The sequence below is a fragment of the Oratosquilla oratoria genome, chromosome 39, assembly GCF_046742065.1.
Source record: "Oratosquilla oratoria isolate Oo_2021 chromosome 39, ASM4674206v1, whole genome shotgun sequence".
Lineage (NCBI taxonomy): Eukaryota > Metazoa > Arthropoda > Malacostraca > Stomatopoda > Squillidae > Oratosquilla > Oratosquilla oratoria.
In genome coordinates, this window is record NC_134815.1 from 2,715,284 (window position 1) to 2,738,004 (window position 22,721).

At 38.1% G+C, this 22,721-nt stretch overlaps 1 protein-coding gene across 2 annotated transcripts in view; it reads right to left on the reverse strand.

The window, feature by feature from the left end:
• The window catches only part of LOC143020252 (uncharacterized), a 42,586-nt gene extending 20,530 nt beyond the window's left edge, over positions 1–22,056 (reverse strand). Inside the window, exons 1-5 of one of the 2 annotated variants that reach the window (XM_076176445.1) lie at positions 22,036–22,056; positions 13,700–13,797; positions 12,498–12,611; positions 11,181–11,344; positions 1,109–1,304 (exon numbers count right to left, since the gene is read on the reverse strand). In XM_076176445.1, the coding sequence (XP_076032560.1) occupies positions 1,109–1,304; positions 11,181–11,344; positions 12,498–12,611; positions 13,700–13,787 (562 nt within the window). In that variant the 5' untranslated portion in view covers positions 13,788–13,797; positions 22,036–22,056. Of the gene's footprint in view, positions 1–1,108; positions 1,305–11,180; positions 11,345–12,497; positions 12,612–13,699; positions 13,798–21,746; positions 21,973–22,035 lie in introns of those variants that run through there. The other variant, XM_076176444.1, reaches the window with a different exon arrangement.
• Positions 22,057–22,721: the final 665 nt, after the last annotated feature.

Below are 22,721 nucleotides of genomic sequence, written 5' to 3' on the forward strand. Positions count from 1 at the left end.
TACCCAATACTCACCTTCAATATTTTCATCCCTGACACAAGCTCTACTATCTATCTATATACCAAGGGCTTCTTCACTTTTAACTTCTCATTTATTCACTTTTGGCAGGAGGTGCTCAGGTGAGAGGGAGGGTGGGAGGGGTGTGGAGTGTATGTAGGGATGAAATGGGTGGGAGTGTTTTTATGCCTTTCCCTTTTTGGCTACCTCCCTTGTAAGGGGGAAAAAGCCGTGGTATATGTATGTATGTATTTATTCACTTCACTACTCCCTTGCACATCTCATTACTTTATCTTTACCCAAATTTACTTTCAAATTCCTCCTATCCCATAACTTCCTAAGCTCCATCAATAACTACCTTAGACCCACTTTTGACTCAGCCACAAGCACAGTGTCATCCTCATGACTACCCAAAATAACTTTCTCCCTATCACATACATCTGCAATACCTCCAATAAAAATAAAAATAATAATTGTGTATACATTGTGACGAATGTGGATAGGAGGTAAAGGGAACACGGGCTGAGGGAAATACTTTTATTCCTGACTAGTTTCACCTGAGTGGCTTCTTCAGAAGAAGCCACTCAGGCAAAACTAGTCAGGAATCAAAGTATTTCCCACAGCCCGTGTTCCCTTTACCTTCTATCAAATAATAATTGTCTCAAATTTTGCTGAATGGAAACCTGCAACCCCACAGCAGTAAGCAATGATCCTTGGGCCACCCTACAGATCTCTCTACTAAGAAACTTTGGACTGTTGTCTGTTTAGTATCAGTGTAGTGCTCTTTCTGTTATTAGCTGAAACTAGTGTCAGGAAGGGAGCAGTTGCCAGTTCTTTATATGGACAAAAGGTGTAAGAAATACAGTTGAAGTTGTTAGAGAGAGATCATGGATGCAGTCTGAAAACTATGCCAATTGCATCTTCTGATGGAGGCGAGAAGGTTGACATGCATATACCCAAAGGCCTTTTTCCCCTTATTAAGGAAGGTGAGGAGGTGTTCACTAGTTCTGAAACAGGCATCTTCACTGTCAATTTTGCTGGACCACCAAAAGCATGCACCCATCATTGGTCCCTCATCTATCCTAAACATCAGTAGACATACTTCACTTACCAGTGTGAGTTCTCACATGTTTCTGTAGATCTCCTGAAGTTTTGAAACGTTTGGGACATGTCTCCTCCGGGCAGCGATAGGGTTTCTCTCCCGTGTGCGTACGAATGTGCGACTTCATAGCAAAGCTAGTGTTGAAACCCTTTTTGCAGATTTCACACACATAAGGACGAACTCTTGTATGTATCCTTTGGTGTATCTGAAAATTTAAGCCGCATAGAGAAAGAGTCAACTATGTACATATATATATATATCCATACATACATAACCAAAGGCACCCCTTTATAGAAGGATGGCCTCATCAAAGCACACATCCACATTATACACAATTGATCAACAGCAAACCGCAATGTTGATGTCACAGTTACCACACTCTCTATCAGCAGTTGGACAAACTACAAAGTAGCAGAAAAGAGAGTAACAATGACAAAATGCAGCTCTTTTCCAAAGGTATGTAAGAGGACAATATCCCTAACAAGATCAAAATTCAATGTATTTCATGTTATTCCAACATTCGATTGAAGCATTGGTAGTGTCAAGGACAAAAAACAAGTGGAAACAAACTGAAGCTGTGGAAAGGCAAGCCCATTTTCCTTGGCATTATAGGGCAGTTCTAGTCTTTTCTTAGCATGTCTAGACTTTGATTCAATTTAGTTTCTCCATGTATTGCATTACCCAGTCATTGCAGTGTTTTAAGACTTTCAAGGTTGTAATTTATCAGTGTTTATTTTAATTAAAATGGCTACAGGCCACAGTTTATGGGGGCCTGCTGATGGCATGCTATGCAGTGATTATTGCATTGGCTACAGGGAATCCAAATCTTATTTATTTGATAAGGCATGTTAAGCCATGGGAGTCATTCAACTGCCAAGGGGATTTTAATTTTTTTTTTTTTTCAATATAAGCGTGATCCTACTATAAGTACATCTCTTGCATTTACCTAGTTGTATTTTACGGGAAGGGGAGCTATGCTCGTGGTGTCCCATCTTCATATCTCATTTTATCTAAACTATTTTTAAATTCATGTATTGTTTTTGCACACACCACTTTCTCATCTAACTTGTTCCAACTGTCTATTACTCTGTGAGGAAAGCTGTTCTTTTTCAGATCTCTTCTATAGCTGTCTTTTTTTATTTTATTTCTGTGTCCGCTTGTATTTCTATCATCCCATTTTATCAGATCCTCTCTATCAGTAATTTCTATGCCTTTCATGATTCTGTAAATAGCTATCAAATCTCCTCTCTCTCTTCTTTGCTCTAGTGTCTGTAGTTCAAGTTTTACCAGTCTCTCTTCATATGATAGTTTTGAGAGTGTTGGTGCCAGTTTTGTAATTGCTCTTTGTATTCTTTCAAGTTTTTTTATACATTTTTTTGTACTTGGGTGACCATATCGTTGCTGCATATTCCAATCTTGGTCTTATCAGGGTGATTAGAATTTTCCTCACCATTTCTTCATCCAGGTATGTAAATGCAACTTTGATTGTTCTTATTAAATTATAAGTTTCTCCAAAAATCTTATTTATATGTTTCTCAGGTGACATATTATTCATAACAATGACTCCCAGGTCCTTCTCATTTTCTACTTTTTTTATTCCTTCTTCTCCCAATTTATATGATCCTGTTATTCTGTTTTTGCTTTTTCCAAATTCCATTATACTACACTTTTTTGTATTGAACTCCATCTCCCACTTCCTACTCCATTCCTGTACTTTATTTAGATCACTCTGTAGTGATTCACAATCTTCTTCCGTGTTCACTCTTTTCAGTAGTTTTGCATCATCTGCAAAGAAGCTCATATAGCTTTCAATTCCTTCATCCATATCATTAATATATATAGCAAACATTATTGGGGCCAGAACTGTTCCTTGCGGAACACCGCTTATTACTTCATCCCATTTTGAGTGTTTGTCTCTTATCACTACTCTCATTTTCCTTTCTTGCAAAAAATCTTCCATCCAATTAAGCAGTTTGCCCTGTATTCCTCCTTCAGTTTCTAATTTCTTAAGCAACTTCTTATGTGGTACTTTGTCAAAAGCTTTTTTTAGGTCTAGAAATGCACAATCAGCCCATCCATCTCTTTCTTGTATTATATCTATTAGCCTTGAATAGAAACATATTAAATTGGTGACGCATGATTGTCCTTGTCTGAATCCAAATTGCCTTGGATTTAACACATTGTTTTTTTCTAAATATTTTACCCATCTACTTTTGACAATTCTTTCACAAATTTTTGCTATTGTACTTGTTAGGGAGACTGGTCTATAGTTGTTAGGGTCTTCTTTATTTCCTCCTTTATATATGGGTACTATATTTGCTTTTTTCCAATCTTCTGGAACTTTTCCTTCTTTCAAGGAACTGTTTATTATGCTATGTATTTTGTCTGCCAGTTCATTCCTGCATTCTTTCAAAATCCAGTTTGCTATTTCATCTGGTCCATGCGATTTTCTGACATCAAGATTACTCAAGTGTTTCAATATTTCGTTCTTTGTTACTTCTATTTCTTTCATGGGAGGGACTTTCTCTTTCCATTCGATCTCTTCAGGTTGTATGTTCTCCCTTGTAAACACTGATTTAAAATGTTTGTTCATAATTTCTGACATTTCAATTTCCTCTGTGTATTCAACTCCTCCTTGTCTTAATTTCTCCAAGTCTTGTTTGTTTTTCAATTTGTTGTTTACAAATCTGTAAAATAGTTTTGGTTGATCTTTACACTTTTCTATGACATCTTTTTCATATTTTCTCTTTTCCTCTCTGCATGCTTGTACATATTCATTTCTATAACAAGTATATATTTTCCATTTTTCAGGCCTTCTGTCTTTTTTCAATCTGGTCCAAGCTTTGTCTCTTTTGTCTTTTAACTCCCTACAACTTCTATTGTACCAGCATTTTACATATTCTTTTTCTTGTTTTTGTCTTGGGACATACTTTTCCACTCCTTTTTTGTAAATTTTTTGTCAAAATATTCCATTTCTCTTCCACTGTTGTTTCTTCTTTGTATATTTCTTCCCAGTTTTCTTTTTGAAAGAATTCTCTTATTTTATCAAAGTTTGTTTTTTCATACATCATTCTTCCTTTTCTATATTGTTCATTTCTTTTCATGTATTTTTCTTCATTTAGTTCCAGTTCAATCAATATGTGATCACTTTTACTTATGGGTGTTTTATATTCAATCTTGTCCACTATTCTAGGTTCAGATGTAATTATTAGGTCTAGTCTCGATGGTTCTTCCTCATTTCTATACCTAGTGTTCTCCTGTATCCACTGTGTCATTGTATTGTCAGTAATCATCTCAAGTAGAGCGTTTCCCCATGAGCAGTCTCCACCCTTTACTGTCATCTCTTCCCAGCAGATTTCTTTGCAATTATAGTCGCCCATCATAACTATTCTTCCTCCATCTTCCATTATCTTATTTAATGTTATCTTTGTGTCCTCTAACATACTTTTATGTTCACTCTCTTCCCACGAGGCTATTTTCGGAGGCACATAATATATCACAAACTTTCTGCTCTTCTTATCTCTGTCTTCCACTTCGATCATAATCATCTCTACTGTATTCTTTCCATATGTGACACACCTCACGTTTATATCCTTCTTAGTCAGGAACATAACTCCACCCCCTTGCTTTGTCTCTCTGTTTCTAATCCAATAATTATATGCATCATGTCCTACACTGTTGGGTGGTAGTGGACCTTTTAATTTTGTTTCTACAATTCCCATTATGTCCGGTTCTTTTTCCTTCAAATAATCATTCAGCTCATTCAATCCTGTTATTAATCCATCTATATTTGTGTAAGACACTCTTAGTTTTCTGCCACTTCCATTGTGTTCTCTGTTTCCCTTTTGTTTTTCTCTTGTGTGTCGAATTTCCTTAGTTTCATATTCACTACTCTCCAATAGAATCTCTCTTTTTCTGACTGTTCTGTTCTCGTTTTTTTCCTTAGCTTCAAGTCTTTTCTTTTTTTCTTCCTTTCTTCTTTATTCATTTCCCTTTTTATCCATACCTTTTTATATTGTTCACTTGTTGCTAGTTTCCCTGTTTTGGATAAGATATTCTCTGCCGTCGTTTGTGACCTGAATTTAATCTTAATTGGTCTGGTCTTATCTGTACTATACTTTCTGAGTCTGAACTTCTCTTCGATTTGTTTCATTATTTCTGGTTCATCTTCCTGAACTAATTGTAGTAAACTGCTTACTTTTTCATTTTCCTCTTTGATTCTTGAGGTTCTATCTGGGTTATGTTTCTCTTCCATTCCTAATATAATTATACATTTCTTTTTGTCTGCTAAGTCTCTTACAATATTCTCCTTCTGTCTCATCACTTTGATAACTGAGTCTTCAGTTTGTTCTTTCATTTGCTGTTTAATTATATCAGTAAATGCAACTTTACTATTTTCTTGTATCTTTCTCCACCCCTGTGCCTCTTTTGCTATTGTTTCTTTATTGTCTTTATTGTTCCTTTTTAATTATTTATTCTCCTCTTTTACTTCTCTTAAATGTCTTTTTAGTTCTTCTATTTCATCAGTTAAGTTTTTGTTCGCCTTCTCTAGTTCTTCCAATCTTTCAAACTTTTCTGCAAGTTTTGACATTTTACCGAACCTAACTTCCCAATGTTCAGTCATTTGTTCAAGCCTTTCCTCCAGTTTTGCTAGTCGGGGGAGGTTGGTATTCGCCTCCCCCTCTTTAAATCCTTGGAAATTGTTATCCTCACCTTCCATTGAATTGTTCTTATCTATGTTTCTAATCTTTACATTTATGTTAGACATTTCGTCGTCACTAAATTGGTCGGGACCTCTTTTGTTTACATGGCGTCTGCCTGCCTGGGCCAAGTCCTCTCCTTCCACATTTCCTTCCATTTCCCTCAGTAATCCCTCCCCTTCTCCTTTTTCCTCACTATCCCCTACACCACAAGCAATTTCCCCCCCACCCTGTAAATACAATAGGTACTTCCTTTGCTTCGGGATCCACGAAATTTCACTTTTTCCTCAGAACGTCCTCTAAGCCGTCCGTTCGTTGAAGTGTGTGTGTGTGTACTGACCTCCTAGACCTAGTTCATCAGGCTTACATATTTCAGTTTAATGGGAATTAAGAGACTATCTTGTGTGACTCCCATCTAACACATCTTGAGTGCTAATAGGATTGTCAATGTTCAAATAAATTTCACCAGTTCACATGATTAAGTATAATTTAACTTTCTACATCACTAATGATCATGTTTCTGTAGTACATGTATACAATATTTACTTAATAGCACCTTTCCATCCAACACCCTCTCCAATACCCTGTCTGGGATATTGGCTGCATGTTATTGCAGCTAAGTAGCATGCTGCTGATACTTTAGGGTCTATATGGGGTGCCCCTACAGACCAGACCCACACATCATTTCGTCTGTGATAGAGAAAATCTCTGTTCATGGAGAAACGACAATACTTTATTATACTGTGACTGTCCCTCCACTATGCTCTCCCGTCACCCCTTGTCCTGTACCATTTCTCTGAATATTCATTTCCTTTTATCGCCTAACCCTGTGGTAGGGGAAAAGAATACTTCCACCAAGTCTTCCCACATGAGTCGTACAAGGCAACAAAAAACGGGAAAGGAATAGGACTAGGCATCCTTCTCCCTGTAGGGGGCATTCCTAAAAAAGTTAAGGCAGAAGAGGGTCTACGAGTTTTCCAACCAGTACCATGTGGTGGGGGGAAAAGAATACTGCCACCAAGTATTCCCACTTGGATCATAAGAGGCAAGAAGAAAGGGACGGGGATTGGGACTAGGCATCCTTCTCCTTGTAGCCCCACAGGGGCCATTCCTAAAAGAAAAAGTAAAGGCATAAGAGGGTCTGGGAGTTTTCCGACCAGCACCCTAAGGTTTGGGTCTTTTAATGTGCATGGATGTGGTACAGATGAGAGTAAAAGGGAAGAGATAGGTAGTATGTTTGTGAGAAGAAAGATGGATGTGTTGGCTTTGAGTGAAACTAAGTTGAAAGGGAAGGGTGAGAGTAAGTTTGGGAGTGTAAGTGGGAGGTTATCAGGAGTGAAGAGAGGGCGAGGGAGGGAAGGGGTGGCTATTCTAGTAAGTGAAGAGATAGGTAAACATGTAGTGGAGTGGATGGAGGTTTCCTCAAGGATAATGTGGATGAAGGTGAAACTGGGAAAGGAGATGTGGGTCTTTGTAAGTGCATATGGGCCTGGCAGTGAGAAGAGTGTAGAAGAAAGGGAGGCCTTTTGGATAGATTTAAATGAGTGCATAGAGGATTTAGGAAGAAATGTCAATGTAATAGTACTGGGAGACCTTAATGCTAGGGTAATAAATGGTCCAATTGATGGAGTGGTTGGGAAATGTGGAGTTCCAGGAAAGAATTGTAGTGGAGAGTTGATGGTGGAAATGTGTCTAGAAAGAGAGTTGATGATAGCAAACACAGTGTTTCAGAAGAAAGTCAAGCATAAGTACACATGGGAGAGGGTGGTGGAGGGAAGAGTGGTAGATAGAGCGTTAATGGATTATGTAGTGGTAAATAGGATTATGATAGGAAGAGTTATGGATGTACATGTGCTAAGGGGAGAGGGTGGGGGAATATCAGATAATTTTTTGGTGGAAGGTAAGTTGAGAGTGGAGGATAGATGGAGAAAGAGGAAAGGGACAAAAGGTAGGGAGGTGCTTAGAGTGAACTCTTTGAATGAAAAGGAGGAGTACAAAAATAAGCTGAAGGAGGAGTGGGAGGGAGTGAAGGATAGAGTAGAGCTAGGTGTGGAGGAATGGGGATGGTTCAAGGAGGGAGTCATAAAGTGTGCAAGGATGGTGTGTGGAACAAGAAGGACAGGGGGAAATAGAAGAAAGGGTAGTGAATGGTGGGATGAGGAAACAAAGAAGGTTGTAGAAGAGAAGAAGTGAGCTTTCACAGATTGGTTACAAAATAGAACGAGGGAGTCATATGAGAGGTACAAAGAAAAGAAAAGAGAAGTAAAGCAAAAGGTAAAGGAGGCAAAGAGGAGAGCAGATGTGAAATGGGGTAAGAGTATGACAGAAAATTTTGAAAGTAATAAAAAGATGTTTTGGAAAGAAATTAAGAGAGGAAGAGGAGGCGAATCAAGTAGAGAAGAAAAGGTAAAAGGTGCAGATGGAGAGATGATAATGGAAGAGAAGGCAGTAAGGGGAAGATGGGCAGAATATTTTAGGGAGTTGCTAAATGAGAAGGAGGATAGGGAGGGAAAGATAGCTGCAGTGGGAAATGCGAAGAAAATGAGAGTGATGAGTGAGGAGAATGGAGGAGAAATAAGGAAGGATGAGGTGAAGGCAGTTGTTAAGATGATGAAAGCAGGTAAGGCACCTGGTCTGGATGGATGCCATGCAGAATGTCTTAAAAAGGGAGGTACAGTGATGGTGGACTGGCTGGTGAGGTTATTTAATGTTTGCTGGAGAGAGGGTAGAGTGCCGGAGGACTGGAGGAGTGCCTGTATAGTTCCTCTTTACAAGGGAAAAGGGGACAAGTGTGAATGTAGTGGTTTCAGAGGGATTAGCTTGTTAAGTGTAGTTGGGAAGGCTTATGGGAGGATCTTGATTGAGAGGATTAGGAGAGGAACAGAAGGAGTAATTGGTGAGGAAGAGTGTGGATTTAGGACAGGTAGAGGTTGTGTAGATCAGATCTTTGTGGTAAGACAGATATGTAAGAACGCTATAGGAAAGGGGAAGGATGTTTTTAGGGCCTTTATGGATCTGGAAAAGGCTTATGATAGGGTAGACAGAAAGGCACTGTGGGAGGTTATGCAGATATACGGGATAGGAGGAAAGCTTCTGGGAGCTGTCAAGAGTTTTTATGAGAGTAGTAGAGTTTGTGTCAGGATTGGAAATGGAGAGAGTGAGTGGTTCGAGGTAAAGGTGGGGCTTCGTCAAGGATGCGTTATGTCGCCCTGGCTGTTCAACTTATACATGGATGGGGTGGTGCGAGAGGTAAATGCAAGGGTAGTGGGCAAGGGTTTGGAGATGGTTAAAGAAAATGGAGAAAAGTGGGAGGTGAGCCAGCTGTTGTTTGCGGACGACACTGCGCTTGTGGCAGGATCGGAGGAGGGATTGCGGAACTTGGCGGCAGAGTTTGGGAGAGTATGTGATAGAAGAAAGCTAAAGATAAATGTGGGTAAAAGTAAGATGATGAGATGTACAAGGGGTGAAAGTGGCAGTAGACTGGAAGTGAGCATTAAGGGAGAGCGACTGGAGGAAGTGGATAGTTTTAGATACTTGGGTGCAAATGTGGCAGGAAAAGGTGGAGTGAAGGTGGAGGTAGAATGTAGATTGAGAGAAGCGAGTAAATGCCTTGGTGGATTAAAGAGTGTAATGAGGAATAGACATTTGGGAATGGATCCTAAGAGGAGACTGTATGAAGGAGTGATTGTGCCAACAGCACTGTATGGGGCAGAAACATAGAACATAAGAGAAGAAGAGAGAAGGAGTTTGAATGTGTTTGAGATGAGGTGTCTGAGAAGTATGATGGGGGTTACTAGGCTAGATAGAGTGAGAAATGAGGAGGTGAGGAGGAGAACAGGGGTGGAAAAGGAGCTGGGAGATAGTGTTGATGAAAGAGTATTAGGATGGTTTGGACACATGGAAAGAATGAGTGAAGAAAGGCTAGTAAAAGAGGTATGGAAGGCAGATGTGGAGGGAGTGAATATGAGGGGACGTCCTAGGATGAGGTGGATGGATGGGGTGAAGGGAGCTTTGGGGAAGAGGGGAATGTCTGTTGAGGAAGGACGGGAGAGGACAGAAGACAGGGGTGAATGGAGAATGGTCTGAAGTGAAGAGAGGATGTGGGAGAGAAGGGGTGGCTATATTAGTAAGTGAAGAGATAGGTAAGCATGTAGTGGAGTGGAAGGAGGTTTCTTCAAGGTTAATGTGGATGAAGGTGAAACTGGGAAGGGAGATGTGGGTTTTTGTAAGTGCATATGGGCCTGGTAGTGAGAAGAGTGTAGAGGAAATGGAGGCTTTTTGGATGGATTTAAATGAGTGCATAGAGGGATTAGGGAGAAATGTTATTGTAGTGGTATTAGGAGACCTTAATGCTAGGATAGTAAATGAACCAATAGTCAGAGTGGTTGGGAAGTGTGGAGTTACAGGAAAAAATCATAGTGAAGAGTTAATTATAGCAAATACATTGTTTAGGATGAAAGTCAAGCATAAGTACACATGGGAGAGGGTGGTGGATAGAAGGGTGGTAGATAGAGCATTAATGGACTATATAGTGGTAACTAGGAGAATAATAGGAAGAGTTAAGAATGTACATGTTCCAAGGGGAGAGAGTGGGGGAATATCAGATAATTTTTTGGAAGATAAGTTGAGAGTGTAGGATAGATGGAGAAAGAGGAAAAGGACTGATGGTAGTGAGGTGCTTAAGAATGGGAATGATTCAAGAAGGGAGTCACAAGGTGTGCAAAGATGGTGTGTGGAACAAGAAGGACAGGAGGAAATATAAGAAGCAGTAAAGGAGAAGCGAGCTTTCACAGATTGGTTACAAAATAGGATGAGGGAATTAAATGAGAATTACAAAAAAAAAGAGAAGTAAAGGAGGCAAAGAGGAGCAGATGTGAAATGGGGTAAGAGTATGACAGAAAGTTTTTAAAGTAATAAAAAGATGTTTTGGAAAGAAATTAAGAGAGGAAGAGGAGGCAAATCAAGTAGAGAAGAAAAGGTAAAAGGTGCAGATGGAGGGATGATAAAATTGCTAAATGTGAAGGAGGATAGGGAGGGAAAGGTAGTTCCAGTGGTAAGTGCTAAGAAAATGATCTGATTGAAAGTAGAAAGAAATTTATTCAACTCCTTTAGATAGTGAGGAGGATAGTGGCTGGCATTTTGAAAAATTATACTAAATTGGATCTCGTCCAAATAGCCGATAATTGTGGACATTTTTTACAAGAAAATGAATGCTGTTTCCAGACATACAGATACATTTGTCCACAAGGGATAGCGTGTGCGATGTCACAGCTATGTTTGTTTCTATTTTTAGGAACTGTATGCATCACTTTTGTACAAATGAAAAAACTTGTTTTATCAGCAAAACAAACCAACAAGAATAGGTCATGCAATACACCTACCCTGAGGTGACTGGTGGTCGAGTAAACTTTGTTACATCCCTGATAGCTGCAGAGAAAACGGCTGCTGACCACGGGAGCCACCGTCTGTAGAAGGTTGTGGGTGTCACTGCACAAGTAACCTATCCTTCCATCCTCCAGTTGTACAGCTACCCCCTCAACACTTTCTATACCAGAATTATTTCAAGAAAAAATAAAATACATAAGTATGCTTATTTAAATATATGTATATGCACAAGTATGCTCATTCAAATACTACATGTATATACACAAATATGCTTATTCAAATATGAGTGTATATTCTGTGAATGAGCAAGAGGGAGGATAAGGTAAAGAAGGACAAAGAGGGGAAGAGTATAGAGAACAGAAAAGAATGTAACAGAGGATAGGAAGGAAGGAAACACGGGGAATTAAATGGGAAGTGTTTGATAGATATGTCAAAAAAGTAGGTAAAACAGGGGTAAATGAAAGAGTAAAATAAGAGAGGGAAATCTTTAATATTTTCATTTGTGATAACTAGTACTTCTGTCCTTGAGGATGACTTCACACAGAAAAGGTGGGAGTCATAGAGGCTGAAAAGGAAGGAGGGCAGAAGAAAGGATGTATTATACATCCTTTCTTCCGCCCTCCTTCCTTCAGAAAGAGAAGTGATCAGCATTCTTTGAATGGAGATTTGTCTCTAAACATAAAAGAATGCTGCATGACTGGTTTGTGTCACTGAAGCCTCTTAAAGTATCTAAAATTTATGCAGACAACTCCTAGAAGGGGGAAAGGAGAAGGAATGGAAAGGGAGAGATAAGGATAATAATAATTGTTCCCTTAAGTTTCAATGACTGGAAACCTATATTAGTTGGCAACAGTCTCTGAGAAGAAACTTAGGGCTGCTGTCTATGTTGTATTAATGTGGGACTATTTTCAAGTCATCACCAGAAAGGAGGAGGAAGAGGAGGAGAGCAGTTATCAGTTGTCAGCTCTGGAGGGAGAGAAAAGAAGAATAGGAAATATGTACAGAGGAGAGAGGAAAGGAAATGAAAAAATGTACTGCACTGTCATACATTCAAATTATCATACTAAATTGATATGTTTAACCATATTTTTCTTCAGGTGGAAGGGGAGCCTTGTGGATTATGTGAAGGAAAGGGAAAGGAATAGGAGGGGAAAGAGAAAAGAGGAGATTGAAGAGTTGAGTAAAAAGGGCAACAGGGGTGGTGGGGGGGAGGAAAGGCAAAGGGAAGAAGTATGTAGGAAAAGAAAGAGGAGGGGGTGTAAGGAAAATAACACAATCAGATGTACCAATAATGTAAAACACCTTGTACATACCTTGCTGAAGTTCATCTGAATTTGCGCGCAGTGAGTCATCCTCAACAATAGTGTGACTTCCATCAGGCAGCTCAAGTGTCACAGATCCAGTGTGCTCTTCTACCATCACCACATCTAGAGCAAAAACAAAACACCTTCCAACCACTTATCAACAAAATAAAAGCAATACATTTATTTGTACATTCTTAATTCTGTACATTAATCATGACAACTTGACCCCTAAGATATTTATCTAAGAGTCTAATGTGTTCATGATGACTTTAAACCACTGGATGATGAGGCAATTATTTTCCTGACAGGCTAGCAAATCTTTAACGCCCTAACCAAAGTGGGTAACACATAGTCAATGGTGAGGAGCATATACCAAAAACTGCACGGTTATAGCTCAACACATCACCCTTGCTCTTTGTACTTGGACTGTTGGGGCAGGTAGCTCTCACTGATACAAATTGGAGACAAGTATGGGACATCAACTTGTATCTAGGGCATGTGTTCTCAACTTTTTTCAATCCATACCCACTTCAATATTCATGTGGCCCCCTTCATTTTTCTCCAAAATTCCACATAGCCAAAAAAAAGGTTGTATGTATGAAAAAAAAAAATACTAATAATACAAAATACATAAATTGATAAAATAATAATAATAATAAAATATGATGAAGGACCCTTTACTTTATTACTAAGCTGACATTCATAATTATTCTATATTTCTTCTGCCAGGACAGGGGAGGGCTGCATGGACCCCTTATGGATCCCAGAGTAAAAAGGGGCAAGCACTACCCTATACTGTAGAGATTAATGACAAATAACAATAATGTTGCCTCAGGTTTCCCTGATTGGGGCCTCACAGCCCAGCAGTGGCTGACAACAATCCCTGGGCCTTCCCACAGATCTCTCTGAAGAAACTTTGGGCTTGTCTGTACTGAACATGTGTAGAATTGTTTCTATTTCACCAAATGAAAGTACAAGGAAGATATTTGCAGTTGTCAACTCTCCGTTTGTGAAAAGTGGATGAAATACAGCTGAGATTAGGTCCTGGGCATAATACGAGTAGTAACTGCCTGCCCCTAGGAGATAGATAAAGACAACCATAACACCACAAACCACACAAGAACAAAATCATCTCTTGCCTTCCCTTTCCCACCCAAGATAACTAAAAAGATCAGAGTACTGTAGGAATTCTTTAAGAGTTCAAAACTTACGTGCGGGAGCCTCTATTTGAGCACAGCCATCGTGTACTTCACTCGTCATGAGGTGTGCTACTGCCACCTCACCTTCATTTTCTGTCATGTTGTAGCACCTGTAAGGTAGTAATGCCAAGTGGTGACACTTCTGTTTATCAGTATACTAAAATCTCACATACACTGTTGATATGGTTTAACATCACAAACTCCCCCCCATCAGGAGGCTAGGATGGTGCCCCTTAGAGAGGACTTTGTAGCGTGGAATTTAATGACCCATGCCCTTGGTTCAACTTCGCCAGTGGCAAGGTTCAAACTGCCATCCCCTCGCCCTTTGCCACAAGTAACAATGTCCTAACATGCTCAGCCAGCGAGCACTGTATATTTGACCTTTACCTGTGAAACATTGGTGCAATGGAACCTCTATATCTGACCAATCCAATACTCAACTACACAATTCAATATCTCATCCTTGAGCAACTTATGGGCCAACATGATAGCTGTTGTTACCTGGGAGTCCTAGGTCTCCTGCGAAGGAAATTCTGAAAGCGGTTCAGGACAAAGGCCAAGAATTAAACAAAGAAATTTATGAGGTGCATAGGATGGGCACATACTCTAGAGAAAAAAACTTTAGCCCATTGAAAATCAAAGGACTCAAATGATAGCTGAAGAGATAAGTCCAAAGCGACAAAACTAGCTAACAGTGAAAATTACAAAAATGTGTGGATAAAAAAGGAAATGAACAATGAGGAAGTAGAGAAAGATAAAGCACTAAGAAATGAAGCTAATGAAAAAATGAGAGAAGAATGGAGACTGAAAAAAACGAGTTTTTTTTTAAGAGTACTGGATCTGAGGCTGAGAAAATGGTACATCAGAAAAAAGGAAATATAAAACAAAAAAGAGAAGAAAAGAAAAAATTAAAAATGGCATATACAAACATGGACAGTATGATTTCTGGAATAAACTAACTAAACGAATATCTGTTAATAGAGAAACCAGACATAATGGGAATTGTGGAGACAAAATTGAAAGGTCCTCTATCATCATGTATGGTGGGACAACCATTGGGCGGAAAATAGAATGGATAAACAGCGGGGAGGAGTCATATTATTGACTAGAAAGGGTTTAAATGTGACAAAGATAACAGAAGGAAAACATAATGTGGAAATGATTATGATTAAAGTTGTAAATAATATGAAAAGTAGAAAATTTATAGTAGTATATGTCCCCCCAAAACACAGGCTTGGTCTGATAGTGATCATTCCAAATTACTGGAAGACACAAAGAATGCATTATTAGAGTTACTGACTGATGGAGGAAACATAATAATTATGGGTGACTTTAATGCAATGGAAATAAATTGGGAAGAAATGACAGTAAAAGGTGAAGAGGAACTCTGGGGCAACATTCTACTGCATATGACCATTGATTATACATTGACTCAATGGGTCAAGGAAAATACCGGATATAGAAATAATGAAGAACCATCAAGACTAGACTTAATATTCACATCTCAGCCTGAAATTGTGGACAATATGAATTACAAGACACCAATCGGGAAGTGACCACATACTAATAGTTTGAACTAAAAGAACAAAATGTGAGAAGAAATGAGAAACATAGAGAAGGGAGACTAATGTACAACAACACTGACTTTGTAAAACTTAGAAAAAAAAAATCAAAACACTCACTGGGGAAAAAATTTAAATGAAGAAACAAAGATGGGAGAAAAATGGAACATATTAAAAGAAAATTGTTAGGAGGGAACAGATAAATATGTACCAATGAAAAAGCAAAAAAGGGGCTTACATAAAGTGTTGGTATAACAAAAAGTGTAGAGGCTAAAGACAGAAGAGACAAAGCCTGGAAAAGATGGAAAAAAAAAAAATACTAAATGGCTACATCAAACTGAGAAATAATTTGTAGATATACGCAGGGAGGAAAAAAGAAACTACAAAAAAGATATACAGTAATAGATAAATGCAAAGACCAACCTAAACTATTTTACAGGTATGTAAACTATAAACTAAAGGACAAACACGAAATAGTGAAACTGCAAGAAGGAAATAAAGAATATATAGATGATGTAGAAATGGCTGAAGTTATGATCAGGCATTTTAGGTCTGTATTTACAATTGAAAGCTCACAAATTTGGAAGGACAGTGAGGAAAATTCCCCAAAATGAAAGAAATAACTGCGACACAGAAAGAAATAAGGGACCAAATAAAGAACCTTGATGTCAGAAAGTCACATAGGCTGGATGGAATTGTAAATTGGACATTGAAAGTGTATGGATGAACTAATGGACAAAATACACAAGATAATTGACTTCTCACTCAAAGAAGGAAAAGTACCACAAGATTGGAAAAATGCAAATATTGTACCAATATACAAAGGAGACAAAGAAAATCCAACAAACTATAGACCAGTATCCCTTACAAGCACAGTAGCAAAAATATGTTATTAGAAATGAATGGATCAAACACTTTAAAGAGAACAAAATACTAAATCCAAAACAATTTGGTTTTAGAAGTGGAAGATCATGTACCACAAACTTAATATACTTTTACTCAAGATTAATAGAAATAATACAAGAAAGAGACGGATGGGCAGATTGTGCTTTCTTGGACTTACAAAAGGCTTTTGACAAAGTACCACACAAAAAGCTACTAAGAAAAATTGAAATAATAGGTGGAATACAAGGAAAGTTACTGGAATGGATGAAAGATTTCTTGAATGGGAGAAAAATGAGGGTGGTACTTAGAGACAAGAACTCAAATTGGGAAGATATGATAAGTGGAGTTCCACAAGGATCTGTATTTTAGCTCTGATAATGTTTGCTATTTATATAAATGACACAGATGGTGTAGAATGTTATATGAAATTCTTTGCAGATGATGCAAAACTACTAAAGAAAGTAAGTACAGAGGACTGCAAATCTTTTCAAGAAGACCTGAACAATATCTGGAAATGGAGTCAGAAGTGTGAACTGAACTTCAACATTAAGTAATGTAGCATTATGGAATTTGGAAAAAGCAAAAATAGAATATCAGGTCAATATAAAATTGGTACAAAGGAAGTTAAAAGTCAACTCGGAAAGGGACCTAGGAGTAACTACCTCAAATGACATGACACCAGACAAACATGTAAACAAATTAGCTGGAGAAACTTTTAACTTATTAAGATCAATGAAAGTAGCCTTTGACTACATGGATGAAAAAATTGTAAAGGAAATATTAGTTACATTGATAAGACCAAAATTAGTGTATGCTGCAACACTATGGACACCTAGTTAAAAAAAAAAAAAAAAAATAGAAAGAATTCAATGAGCAATGACAAAGATGGCACCAACACCCTCCAATTTGACAAACAAATAAAGATTGGATAAACTAAATCTACCAACCCTGGAACAAAGAAGAGAAAGAGGTGATTTGCTAACCATCTACAAAATTATGAAAGGGATGGAAATTCTTGATAGAGATGACTTACTAAAGTGGGACAGAAGAAAAACAATGCAATCACTTCAGCATCATAATACGTATAGGTAATCATTTATTATGTACCATCTATGTTAATCCCTCTTACCTTAATATGTGTATTTTCAGCCTTCAGAAGCAACAGTTTTTCCAGAGTTTTTCTTTATCACAAACTGATGAAATGGTATTGAAAGATAAAGAGATGAAGCTAGGAAAGAACCTAGAAATAAAATAGGAGAAGCAACAGTTTTTCTGTCATCTTTTATCAGAAACTGATGAAATGGTATTGCAAGTGCGAGTTAGAGCTAGAAAGGTTACAATGAAAAGTAACTAATTATGGCATATGCAAACATTAATGGTTTCACATTAGCCATGCACCAAAGATGAAGGAAATTGGACCAGATACAATGTGTCTGGTTGAGACCAAGCTAATAATATTGATATCCAACTGGGAAATGGTGAATACACTTTTGAAAAATAGAAGACACGAATAATAGGTATCTCGGGATGGACACAAAGAAGACTACGTGAAAGGTTAACTGTGCCTATGACACTCTATGGGGCAGACTTGGAATGTTAGGGAGGCAGAAAAGGAAAAAACTTCTACATGTTTGAGATGAAGTGTTTGAGGACTATGGTGGAGGTTACGAGAATAGAGAATGAGAACTGAGGTGAGGAGGAGAGTGGGGATGGAAAGGGAGCTGGCAGATAGAGTTGATGGACAACAATGAGATGGTTTGGGCACATGGTAAAAAATGAATGAGGAATGATTAGCAAAATAGAGTGTGGAAGCCAGAGGTGGATGGAGTGAACTTAGGGGAAGACTGAGAATGAGATGGATGAATGGGTGAAACAGGGTCTTTAGTAAGAGGGGAATGCCTGTTGAGAAGCAAAGAGAAACTGGAAAACCATAACTGGCAATAGTCCTCAAGCCTTGGTACCATTTCTGTCCCACTGGCTGAAAGAAGGAGGGTAGCAATTGTTGGTTGTCTCCAAGTTTAAGGATGGAGGAAATATAAAGTTGATACAGAGATTTCTTGGGCACAGTCCAATGTTGATAAGTTTGGAAGATGGACAGCAGGGCAATGACTGATATCTATTTCACAACATTATTCAAGTGGGGAAAGTCCTACAGACATCAAAGGACTGATCATTCAACATTATAGAATGGACCGAGTTAATCTGGCAAGGGGATGAACATACATACCAATGGGCCTTTTTCTTCTTACACCACCCTTAATCTATCCAATCCTATTCATTGATCCTGCTATCTCAGCACTTTGCAAGTCTATCCAATCCTACTCATTGATCCTCCTATCTTAGCACTTTGTGAGGAAGGTATAATTAACAATAATAACATTTACATTAAATCTTAATTGATCCTGCTCCTCTGCCTTTTTACCAATTAATGGCCTCCTCAGCACTTCATGACCTACAGAAACTTTGGCATCTGTTATTCCTTGTAGTCTCACTCCACCAAAACCTGTCTGCCCATAATCCAACTATATCTATACAAGCACAAACATATGCACTTAAAATCAGAAAGTTCTGTACTTATGCTTACTTTACCCAGGTTTTGGTACTTATATACCATAAATATCCATGCCCTATTTCTTACATATTAGAAAAATGAATATCAAATAGATCTCTACAAATACTTTCACACTGTTTAAACAAAAAACAATGGTCAACATGCATGTATACAATACTATATGAAATACAAGCCTTTTAGGAACCTATCATTTATAATTTCTTTAATTTAGTACATTAGATGAATGATACATGGGTTTTATTCCAATGAAATGCAAATTTTTCACTTCATTTTTTTTTTTTTTAAGATATATTTTTTCTATGGAATGGTTAAGTTAGGTTATATTATAATAGGTTAAGAGCTATTGGACAATATAAGTTTCACAATTTAGAAATTTTACCAATGCATGAACATAATTACAACCAAAACAAAGTTGTATATGGTTAACTATCCTACATTTAAACTTCAAATCCATAGCCTGCATTAAACACATACCGGTATCTACTATATATCTAGTAAAAGTTTCATTATTTCACTGTCCCCTTACACTCATCCTTTGTATATAACTATCAATCCTTTACTACTCCAGTTTTAAATATAGAATTACAATGGACACAACTGGAGTATACTTCTACCTATGAAGTTGAAAATATATGTGGGTAAAAGTAAGGTGATGAGATGTACAAGGGGAAAAAGTGGCAGCAGATTGGAAGTGAGTATTAAGGGAGAGAGACTGGAGGAAGTGGATAGTTTTAGATACTTGGGTGCAAATGTGGCAGAGAAAGGGAGGAGTGGAAGTGGAGGTAGAATGTAGATTGAGAGATGCAAGTACATACCTTGGGGGATTAAAAAGTGTATTGAGAAACATTTGGGAATGGATGCTAAGAAGAGATTGTATGAAGGAGTGATTGTGCCAACAGCACTGTATGGGGCAGAAACATGAAACATAAGAGAGGAAGGGAGAAGTAGTTTGAATGTGTTTGAGATGAGGTGTCTGAGAAGTATGATAAGGGTTACTAGGCTGATTAGAGTGAGAAATGAGGAGGTGAGGAAGAGAACAGAGGTGGAAAGGGAGTTGGGAGATAGAGTTGATGAAAGAGTATAGGGATGATTTGGACACATGGAAAGAATGAGTGAAGAAAGATTAGTAAAAGAGGTGTGGAAGGCAGATGTGGAAGGAGTGAACATGAGGGGGTGACCTAGGATGAGATGGATGGATGGGGTAAAAGGTTTGGGGAATGTCTGTTGAGGAAGGACGGGAGAGGACAAACGATAGGGGTGAATGGAGAATGGTTGTGTATGGATGATGCTGTAATGCATGAGGGGGGGTAGGTGGGGATGGGGGGTGAGGGTGCATGTATGGGAAATAAATCATCGCAGCCCAAAGGGATTTCTCCCTGTCTTCTCCTTTTCTGCATGAGGGGACGGAGAGGGGGAGTTGCCGATTTAATGAAGCAGCCTTGCTGTGGATGTGCTGTGTCTTGTCACACTGCTTCTGACCCAGGGCAGTGGACAAGATGTAGGGGTGACCCATCATCCAGGAGGTGACAAGATAAAAGGAAGGGAAGAGGGTAGATGGGGAGTATGTTGGGGATAGATTTGGTGGAAGTGGTTTATGCCTTTCTTTTTGGCTACCCCCCTTGTAAGGGGGTAAAAAAGCCTTTGGTATATGTATGAGTACAGACGCTCCTTTACTTACGTTCATTCGTTTTACGTTTTTTCGATTTAACGTTTGAACTGACTGTAAAAAAAAAATTGAGTAAATTTTCTAGTTTAGCGCGCTCTCCGTAGTTCAAACGATACTTACGCATGATGCTGCGTCCATTGTTTACATTGCACAAACGACAGACTGAAAGTGCCTTGCCTCCTCCTCCTCCTCCTCCACCATCTCAATTTATGTTGCTTGAATTTAATTTATTTGAAATTAATGTTATTATTTTACAATGTTATGAGTATAATTAATGATTTAGGGGTGTTTTGTAAGATACGGTAATAGAATTTACGGATGTATAGTACAGTAACAACTTACGTTCGGCCGTTCGGAACGTAACTAAAACGTAAGTTGAGGAGCGTCTGTATATAGCTATGGATATTTAGTTTTTAAAGTAATACAGGGTAACTGTGAGTACACTAAAAGTAGACTGAGGTATTACTATACTGTCCCTTGCAAAATCACAACCATTAATTACTGACATATGATGGCTGTATGCATCAAACATTACACAATCTCTGCCCTCGGAATACGGCCGAGGAACTCCAACTACGTAAGAATGTAATTGGCTCTATTCCAGTATCACACACACACATTTTTCACTCTTCTTTTTTTCTATCTGAAAGACCTATTTTTATCTGTGGAATGGTTATGATCAGTTAGGTTATATTAGGAACTATTGGGCTACCTAAATATAAAGATAAATATCCATGCTTGCATGAATCTGGAATTTCCCCCCCTAATCATCCACACTTCCTTCAATATAAACCCACAGAGACCTCAGATTTCTACATTTCATTCATCTTTAAATCCCCGTTACTACGACGGTGATCTTTCCAATATAAAATTGCCAGGTCATACCAATGATGGATATACAGACATAATTATAATAATACTGGAGTAAGGTATATGTTCTGGCTCTTAGGAAGTCTTAAGAGTTAAGGCTTAGGTCACCATTACATGGGTGTTTAAAAGCTGACACAGAAATCAGGAAACAGCCAAACTGCATAACTATCTTTTTAGTTTTTATCTATGTCTACCCCCCTCAAATTACAAATACAAGTAATTCTGGTGCTGCAAACACTTATTAGTATCTAAACATTTACATTATGCACACAAAAGCTGACAGTGAATATAATTTGGAAATATCCAAACTGCTTAGTTATCTTCAACGTCTATCTCCCCAAATACACGTAGTTCTGGTGCTGCAAACGTTTATTATTTAGTATCCAAACATTATTATGCATAAATCAAGTTCCATGCCTTGTATACATTTTTGTATTTGTATCTAGTACTATACCGCGCTTATTATACAAGTCATTACAGTATCCCTCCGATACGACAATCTACCTTGTATCATCCTGGGTTCATTTTAATATACAATGTAATGTAAACTAGCACTACAGCTGTAGAAAATGTTTTCAAGAACTGAGACTTGTTTTGTTCAGTGGTCGCCATATTGTAGCGTGACCCCAATTATTCACTGTTATGAGAAGTTCGGCGTTATTCAAACATATTATGTTACGATTTCCTTGATTTATAATTAAAACTGAAAGAGGTCAAACGCTGTTGTTTATATATTGGGCTGAAACTGGCGGTAATAGCTAGGGCATGTTGGGAAATATTACCCATCACTCACCTCCTCTCTTTACAGCTTTACAATGACGTCATGAGGAAGGAAATATGCAAAAACGGTATTTGAGTATGTATATCAAAACCAATATCAAATCTATCTAATATCTAAGCAAAATTTCTATATTTCATAAAAGATTATTAGTGCTATAAACAACAATGCATATATCAATGCACTGCTGTTATATAATTGACCCATCGCTACAAAAGTGAGAGTACACGCATACTTCGACAAAGGCCGACAGTAGGGCAGCAGACTGTATATTGATTCACCTTAGGCGCGGAATGATAACCACGAGAGGATATTAAAAGTATGCCACCAAGAAAAATCAACGTAAACATGATGGATTTTTTCGTGTTTCCATTAATTTCTACATTGAACAAATTCCAGGCCAGATTCAATTCAGGAATTCGGCTTCATAACATTGGGTTGGCTGCAATTGACATAGTTCGTGAGTATAGCATCGTCTCTTTTGGTATTACAATTTCGTTAGTTATGTATATTAGTCATCATTGACTTCCCAGTGGTATTGGTGTATAAAATTTTCACATGCACGAGACACTGCATCGAGTGAGATACCCAGTACATTCAAGAGATCATCATTAATGATTATACCAGCTAACATATTATAGCAACTATAAGTATACAGTAGTATAGTTAAGACTATGTCCTCCATCATCTCCTTGCGCCTT